Source organism: Sorex araneus, chromosome 7 (genome assembly GCF_027595985.1).
Source record: "Sorex araneus isolate mSorAra2 chromosome 7, mSorAra2.pri, whole genome shotgun sequence".
NCBI classification, from domain to species: Eukaryota; Metazoa; Chordata; class Mammalia; order Eulipotyphla; family Soricidae; genus Sorex; species Sorex araneus.
The window spans coordinates 10,087,839-10,097,133 of record NC_073308.1 but is presented as its reverse complement, the minus strand read 5'-3'; the positions used below and the strand labels follow the sequence as shown (position 1 = coordinate 10,097,133).

Here is a 9,295-nt window from a genome sequence, read left to right as displayed (position 1 = left end):
GAACTCAATTACTAGTTTTTGATGGAATGTCCATATTGTTTCCCAGAAAGGCTGGACCAGTCAGCATTCCCACCAAAAATGAAAGAGCACCCTTTTCCCCTCACATCCACGCCAGCACTGGTTGCTTTCGTTCTTTTGAATGTGTGCCAGTCTCTGTGGTGTGAGATGATATCTCATTGTTGTTTTGATTGGCATCTCCCTGATGACTAGTGATGTGGAGCATTTTTTCATGTGCCTTTTGCCCATTTGTATTTCTTTTATGAGGAAGCTTCTGTTCATTTCTTCTCCCTATCTTTTCAGTCTCAAAAAAATTAAAGGCTATGTAATATAGTTTAAAATTGGGGAAGGTGATACCACTCATATTCATTTCCCAAGGCTTGCTTTAACTATTCGTGGGAGGGGGGTTATTGTTTGATATGAATTTCAGGAGTGTTTTGTCTATTTCTTTGAAAACTATCATGGGATAAGAACTACATTTAATCTGTATAGTGTTTGGGGGGACTATTGTGATTTTGGTAATGTTAATGCTCCCTATCCATGAGCAGAGAATGTGTCTCCATTTCCTAGTGTCCTCTTTTATTTCTTGAAGTAGTGTTTTGAAATTTTCCTTATTGTCCTTTACCTCTTTGGTTAAGCTGATTCTGAGGTACTTTATTTTCTGAGATACTATTGTGGACCAGATTGTTGGTTTTTTTATGTCTCTTTTGTTATTTGTATATAACTAAGCCATGGACTTTTGGGTGTTGATTTTGTAGCCTGCCACTATACTATACAGACCTATTCTTTCTAGAAGCATTTTTTGTAGAGTCTTTAGGGTTTTCTAAGTATAGTATCATATCGTCTGCAAGTAGTGATAGCTTGATCTCTTCCTTTCCCATCTGTATGCTGTTGATATCTTTTTCTTGCCTAACTGCTATAGCCAGGACTTCCAGTACTATAGTGAATAGGAGTGACAAAAGCGGGCAACCTCGTCTGGTGACTGAAATTGGAGGGAAGGCTTTTAGTTTTTCCCCATTGCAAATGATGCTTGCCGTGGGCTTATGGTAGATGGCTTTGACTATATTGAGGAAAGCTCCTCTGGTGCCCATTTTGCAGAGATTTTCATCATAAACAGGTGCTGTATATTGTAAAAATGCTTTCTCTGCATCTATTGATATGATCATATGGTTTTTATTATTTCTTTTATTGGTATGATGAATTATGTTGATTGACTTTCAAATGTTAAACCATTCTTGCATCCCCGGGATGAATCCTACTTGGTCATCGTGTATGATCTTTTTGATGAGTCATTTGATTCTATTCTCTAGAATCTTGTTGAGAATCTTTGCATCTATGTTCAGGGATATAGGCCTGTAATTCTCTCTCTTTGTAGTATCTTTTTCTGCTTTTGGTATCAGGGTGATGTTTGCTTCATAGAAACTGTTTGGAAGTGTTTCTGATACTTCAATTTCCTGGAAAAGCTTAAAGAGGATTGGGAGTAAGTCCTCTTTAAAGACTTGGAAGAATTCACTAGTGAATGCATCTTGGCTAGGCCTTTTCTGTTTGAGGAGACTTTTTATTACCATTTCAATTTCCTTGACAGTAATATTCTGTTCAGGTATTCCATATCTTTTTGGTTCAGCCTTGGGAGGCTATAGGAATCCAGAAATTTATCAATTTCCTCAAAGTTTTCTTGTTTTGTGGCACAAAGCTTCCCAAAGCAATCTCTGAGGATCCTTTGAATTTCTGTAGTTTCTGTTGTGATGTCCCCCTTTTCATTTCTGATTCATTTTATTAGAGTTTTCTCTCTTCTGTCTTTTGTGAATCTTGCTAGAGATTTATCAATCTTGTTTATTTTCTCAAACAACCAGCTCTTGGCTTCATTAATCTCTGGATTGTTTTTGGAGTTTTTTATCTTATTAATTTATGCTCTGAGTTTTATTATTTCCTTCCTCCTGCTCAGATTGGGCTCCTTTTGTTGCTGTTGGGATACTTATGGGGGATCTCTCTTCCTTCCTGAGGAATGCTTGTAGAACTATAAACTTTCTTCTTAACACAGCTTTTGCCATGTCCCATAAGTTTTGGTAACTTGTGTCCTCATTTTCATTTGTTTTCAGGAATCTTTTGATTTTCTGTTTGATTTCCTTTCTAAGCCCCTCTCTGTTTAGTAGTGATTTAACTTCCAGGTGTTTTATTTGATTTTCTGTTTGTGTGTTTGTGATTTACTTCTATATTCAGTGCATCATGGTCTGAGAAGATCGTTGATACAATCTCTATCATCTTGATTTTTTAGAGGTATGTTTTGCGGCTCAACATGTGGTCTATCTTGGAGAATGTCCTATGTACACTTGAGAAGAATATGTATTAAGCTTTTTGAGGATGAAGTGTCCCATATATATCTACTAAGCCCCTTTTTTCCATTTCTTCCCTCAGCTCTCTGGCCTGGCTGCATCGGCATCAGCGTCTGGGAGCTGTTTCTTGTGCCAGTTGAGCCACATCTGGAGGCACTTCTCCTGCCCCTCTGCCAGCTTCTGACCTGCCTCCTGCTTGGCCGTTTCTACCACGCAGATGGCCTGCGCCAGCTGCAGCAGCGCCTCCTGCGCCCTCTGCCCGCTGAGCTGCAGCTTGCCCAGCGAGTGCTGGTAGGTGCACTGGTGCAGCCGCTCAGACAGCGAACCCAGGCGCATGAAGTAGCTCTGCTCCTGCCACTGCTGCTGCAGGGACGCGATGTCCACGCCGTCCAGGGATGTGGCCAGGCAGCCTAGTTCAGCGTTCGACATGGGCAGGTGGTTGTCCACCCATTCCTCTGACCTGCCCAGGATCATGTCCACTCCGCTCAGCACCATCTGGCCCACACGGGAATCCATGACCGGCTGGACGCCGCTGGACACGGCACACTTGATCCTGTCCACGCCACTCTGCACAGTGTCCCGGGTCGCGTCCACTGCCCCCGTCACGCAGGTGGCCACCATGTCCTTGGCGCTGGACATGGCATCTCGGGCCTCCGATACCTTGGATGACACAGCTCTCGGGTGTCGGCCAGGACCTTCTCCAGCGGCTGCTGCAGGACAGACACGCTGTTCTCCAGCTTGTCCAGCCCCCAGTGTGCATACTCGCTGGCCGTATTGATCTGGGGCTCCAGCTTGGCGAGGATGGGCTGCACCCTGCTGACGGCAGCCTCCAAGAGCATCTGCACGTCCTTCTCGGCCATGTCGTAGAAAATCCTGATGTGGGAGTGGCTGTCCTTGGTGGCGTTGTAGGCGGCCGACAGCATTTGGCAGGTGGTGCTGATGACTGGAAGGCTGGCCACGCGCTCCCCCACGCTAGCCTGCTGTGTAGATCCCTCCATCTCCACAGGTGGGCTAGCAGAGGCCTCCGTCTTGCTAGTGGACATTTCTCAGAAGAGTCACTCGGTCGAAGACTCCCCTGCTTCTCACTGTGGTCAGCTGGAAGCCCAGGGTGTGGGCATGCCTGGCTGTCTTCCCGGGGGGCCCCTTGGAGGGGATGGGTTCCAGCTTCCCTCCCCGCCCTGAGCAGAGCTCCTGGCCGCGGAAGATCACCAGAACCTAGCTACAGCCATGCTCAAGGCCCCTCTCCACACATTCGAACGGGCCTCACGCATGAAGGTACCGGCAGAGGAACCCAGGTGTGCGTAATCCCATCAACGGCCAACATCCAGAGATTTAAAAGCAAGCTCCGAGAAGCGCACTGCTGCGAAGCGTGCGCGGCCTATCTTGTAGCCTACTTCTCCCTCTGGGAGAAACTGGCAAGCTTCTGAGAGTTTCCTGCCCACATGGGACAGCCTTGCAAGCTTCCCATGGTGTATTCATATGCTAAACCCAGTAAAAAACTGGATCCCATTCCCCTGACCCTGAAAGAGCCTCCAGTGTGACATTGACATTGTTGGGAGGGCCGAGTCAAGAGAGACTTCTAAGATCTAAGGGAAAGGACGAATAGAGAGATTACTGAGCCCACTCGAGAAATCGACGATTAATGGGTTTTCATGATTCGTGTGATTCGTGATTCCCTCAGATAAAGTATGTCCTTGCTAAGCTTGAGTCAGATTTATCTACCGAGAGGAGATAAAGCAGTGTTGAAATCTCCCTCTAGTATGGTGTTGCTATTGATATATTTCTTCCAAGCCTATGAGTAGTTCTTTTTTAAATACTTTGCTGGTCCTTTGTTAGGTGCATATACATACAGGAGTGTAAATTCTTCCCTGATGTATAGATCCCTTGAGCAATAAGAAATGTCCTTCAACTGTCTCTTGTGACCTTCAGTCGGAAATAAATATGGTCCTAAACTGGAATGCCGCCACTACTTTCAGTAGACAGGATCTAGAAACAACCCAAGTGCCTAAAAACAAGTGAATAAAGTACTTGTGGTTTACATATACAATGGAACATCATTCAGCGATGAGTATCAATCACCTTTGATGTTTGCTGCAACATGGATGAAATTGGGAGGAGACATGCTATGTGAAGACAGAAAATAAAGAGAAATAACAACATCATTTTGATTATATGAACAATGTAATTTTTAAAAGGAGGGGATTAGACAATCCTATTGGAAATAAACTCTAAAATATGTCAGACATAGAAGGAGCTGAGTTGGCAAAGAGGGTGGCAGAGGGATGGGACTGAGCGATAGTGGTAGGGGAGAGATTTGCATAGCAACACCACGACTGAAAATCAGCGGTTGTTGAAAATTACTCCTCAATAAAAGTTTAAAATAAAAAAATCTAAAAATCAGAAAAATAAAGTAAAAATTCTAATAATTTTCCTAAAAGATGAAAATAGTAATAAAATTATCATACTTTGAGTCTCTAATGATTACTATGTTATATTTTGTCTGGCTCAATAAGGATGGTTTTCTCTTTTCTGAAGTCAACATGGTTATTTGAGGCTTAAATGAAAGAATGCATTCAAATAGAAACAAATGAGCTTAAGAATATACTAATGAGTTTTAACTGCAGGATGGAGGAAACCGAAAATCAAACTAATGGTCTATAACATATGGTAAACATCTCCAGTAATAGATATGAGGCAATAAAAAACAAAATTAGTAAACTCAAGTATAATGTAAGGACTATTTTTTAAAATAATGGGAGGAACATAGAATTATGGGAATTCCAGAAAGAGAAGAAAGAGTGAGTTTAGAAGAAAGGTTCATTGAAGAAAATAATAGGTGAGAATTTTCCCATCCTGAAAGGGAGATGGGAGCAATGATCCAAGAGGTCCAAGGATTGCCATCTAAATTAAACCCAAAAAGAAGAACACCAAGATAAATAGTAATTAAAACAGCAAGCACCAGAGACAGAGACAAACTTTCTAAAGCTGCAAGTCGGAAACAAAATCTCATAGACAAGGAAAGAAACCTTAGTCTTGGCAGATTTCTCTAAGTAAGAAGAAAGTGAAATAGCATATACAGTCTCAACAGATTTTTCTATGCAAGGAGGGAAAAGAATTGGCATATGCAACCTCCAACAAGGAATCTGCTACCCAGTAAGGATAGCAATCAGAATTCCCATAAAATGGCATAGAATGGTTGGATGCATCAGGAAATTTCCCAGGTTCTGTTGCTTACAAGATACACATTTCAACTCTCAAAATAAATAGATTTTCAGCATGAAAGAATAATGGGAATCTGAAATAGAACAGGGATAAAAAGTTTTTTGCTACACCAAAAAGCATTCAAACTAAAGAAAATAGTAAGAGATAGACATTCACATTGCATACTGGTGAAAGGAACAATAGTACAAAAGAACTTAATTCACATCAACACACAACAATGAATAGGAAGGAAAGTTTATAAACTGACTGCTAATAGACCATAGGAAGTACACACATGGTTGTACAAAGGTAATGGGAGACTTTACTATTCCACTCTCATCATTGGACAGGTCACCTAGACGAAGCATCAGTACAGAAATAAAAACCCTAAGGAATTGGAAGAATTGGGCCCTCTATGCTCCAAAAGCCTAGTTCATATTTTTCTCCTCACACATAGAATGTTTTACAGGGTAGATTACGTGCTGGGTTACAATTCAAATATCCATAAAGTTATAAAATTAGAAATCACCTTTTTATATCACACTACCATAGAGATAGAACTCAATCATGAAAAAGAAAGTTGGGACTGGAGAGATAGAATGGTGGTTAAGGAATTTTTCTTTCATATGGCTGACCTCAGTTTGATCCTAACACTGAATATGTTCCCTTGAACATTGCCAGGTTTGATCCCTGAACACAAAACCAGGAATAAAAGGGAGTAAAAAATATGAAATAGAGCAAGGAAAGCCCCTTTAACAAGTGGTGGTGGTAAAACTGGATGCAAAAAAAAAGAACTCAGACCTCTAACTATTTAATGACATGCACAAAAGTCAGACTAAAATGCTTTAAAGACCTCAACATCAGACCCAAATTCATAAGGTACATGGAAGAAAACATATAGGGAAAACCCTCCACTATATTGAAGCTAAAGGCTTCAAAGAGGAAATGCCACTGATCAAGCAAGTGGAAGCAAATATAAACAAATGGGACTACATTAAATTAAGAAGATTTTGCACCTCAAAAGATACAGCCTTATGGAATTGGAAAGGTTATTCACCCATTATCCTTCTGATAAAGGGTTAATAGAGATATACAATGCACTCGTAGAACTTTACAATAAAAAATATACAGCTCCATCCAAAACTGGGGAGAAGAAATGAAGAAGAACTTCCTCAAACAAAAAATTCGAATGGCCAAAAAGCACACAAAAAATGCTCTACATCATTAATCATCACAGAGATGCAAATCGAAACAATAATGAAATATCATTTCACACCACAGAGACTGGTATACATCCAAAAGAACAAGAACAACCAGTTTGGCATCAATGCACCGAGAAAGGGATTCTCCTTCATTGCTGGTGGAAATGTTGACTGGTCCAGCTGTTTTGGAAAATAATATATACATTCCTCAAACAATTGAACTCAATTGTTCAATAGTAATTGAATTCCCAATTGACCCAGCAATACCACTTCTGGGATTTTGTCCTAGGAGCCCCAAAACACACAGCAGTAACACCATCTGCACCCCTATGTTAATTGCAGCACTGTTCACAATAGCATAATCTGGAAACAATCTGAGTGCCCTAGCACAGATGAATGAATAAAGAAACTATGGCACATCTACACAATGGAATATTATGCAACTTTTAGGAAAAATGAAGTCATAAAATTTTCCTACAAATGGATGGAAATGGAGACTATAGTGCTGAGTGAAATGAGTCAGAAGGAGAGGGACAGATATAGAATGACTGCATTCATTTGTGGTATATAAAAGAATATACAGTAGAAGACTAATATCCAGGGCCAAGGAAAATAGGGCCTAGAAGGACTGGCCAATGGCTGGAATCTATCATAAGTGCATGGGGGAAGATGGAAGGCAAGATAGAAAAGGGATCAGTATGACAATAATAATAAGAAATGATCATGCTGGTTAAGAATTGAGTGTTAATAGTAGGCAAAGTGATGCATTTCAGTATCTATATTGCAAACCACCATGTCCAAAGGGAGAAATGGTGGAGTCAGAAAGATGTGCCTGGAGCTAGAGGTTCTTCATCTTCTTAACATCTTCTTCGATGCTCTTGAAGGTGTTCCATGCCGCTCTCTTCCTCCTGCCAGTTCAGGTGCCAGGTCATTCGTCATGTTGAGTTCTCAACCTAAGCACACATAACTGCTGTGTGATTTTCGTTCCATTGAGAGCAAATGGAACATCAGGAACTAGTCCATTTCTCATGAACATTGTCTTCGTGATATTCAGATGCAGTCTGACCTTTCCACACTCATGGTCAAAGTCAGCCAGCATTTGTGCCGCTTGGCTAATGTTTGGTGTTATGAGAATGATGTCATCAGAAAAGCAGAGGTTGTATAGTTACAACCATCTATCTTCACTCCCATTTCTTCCCATTCCAGTCGGCACATGATGTTCTTGAGGGTGGCACTGAAGAGTTTCGGTGAAGTGATATCACCCTGCTGAACCCCTTTCTTAACGTCAATGATCACTTCTTTGTAGAATGGTGAGATCCTGGTGGTGAATCCGTAATACAGTTTGCAGAGGGGATATATGTTATAATTCCCAAAAAGATCCAAGAAGGTTAGTTGTGTGGCTCCCACAGATTATAGAACTCCCTTGGGTACTTTTCTCTAAAATGTAGGGCAACTGTGACTCACTAATTAAAAAATAAATTAATTTTTAAAAGAGTAATAAAATAAACAATGAAATTAAAAAATAAATAAAATGTAGGGCAAGAGTTGAGGACTCTGGACATATGCCACCACTTAATTATGACTTATTGTGTGGACCACAATAAGAAGAAAACATTCTGAAAAGAACATAAGCAACAGACATTGAATTTAACTAAATTTTACGAGTCTCTTAAAATTCTTTCCTACTCTAAACACAGACTTGTTGAGAAGTGGATTTGAGTTGAAGACATAGAAGCTGAGAAAACTGAAGAATAAATCAGGACCATGGATCAAGATGATGATGCATATGTGGCCCCAAAAGACAGGTCATAAGAATGACATTTTCTGGAAAAATGGAGGCAAGACTCACTGGTTATCTCAGTTATAATACTCTTCTTCACCAGGAACAAGATACCTGCTAGTTATCCTTTCCTGTATCTAAATGAATTGTCCTCTATATTTCCTCCTGTTCTCCCTTCTTTCCTGTTGTGGGGTTCTCTTTTTCACTTGTGGAATCACTCTGTTCTTTGAAACACCCTTGGTGTCTGTTTGAAAGGCAGGTATGAATTTGTACCCCTTTACCTGGACCCTTGTCTCAAAGAAGTAACCAACACCTCTGGGATCAGGGTAGGTATTGTTGACTACACTTCTCATGCTCTTCTCACCTCTCAAATGCGACATACCAGGAATGTCCCTACTATTCGCTCCACCAATTAGCATCAATAGAACAACCTCTGTATCTGGAATTAACTTGACCATTTCACCTGCACTGTTTCTTCACTTACCACCACAACCCTCAGTGAAATTTTCTAACATCTTCCTATTTCTTTGTCCATTAAAAACAATAGTACTGGCACCCCGGGCTTCCCTGCCCTCCGGACTGCCGGCCGAGTGGCCGGCACGCCGACCCCAGCACGTTGACCGCTGTCGGGTTGTGGGAAAGGGGCCTGGCCTAACCACCAGGGGGCGTGGCCTAAGAAAAGTGGGCGTGGCCTCATTGCCGGCCGGCCAAAGCTCACGCGGCGGCAGGTAGTTTCCTCAACATCCTATCCAAGACTAACATCCTAGCTATTCGCAAGCAGT

At 41.5% G+C, this 9,295-nt stretch overlaps 1 protein-coding gene across 1 annotated transcript; it reads right to left on the bottom strand.

Annotated features, from left to right (window-relative positions):
- Positions 1 to 2,408: 2,408 nt before the first annotated feature.
- Positions 2,409 to 3,373, bottom strand: LOC101558659 (perilipin-3-like). Its single transcript, XM_055144742.1, is given in 2 exon segments — positions 2,409 to 3,004; positions 3,007 to 3,373. Coding segments are annotated over 2 exon segments (963 nt in total).
- Between the last annotated feature and the right edge of the window lie 5,922 nt (positions 3,374 to 9,295).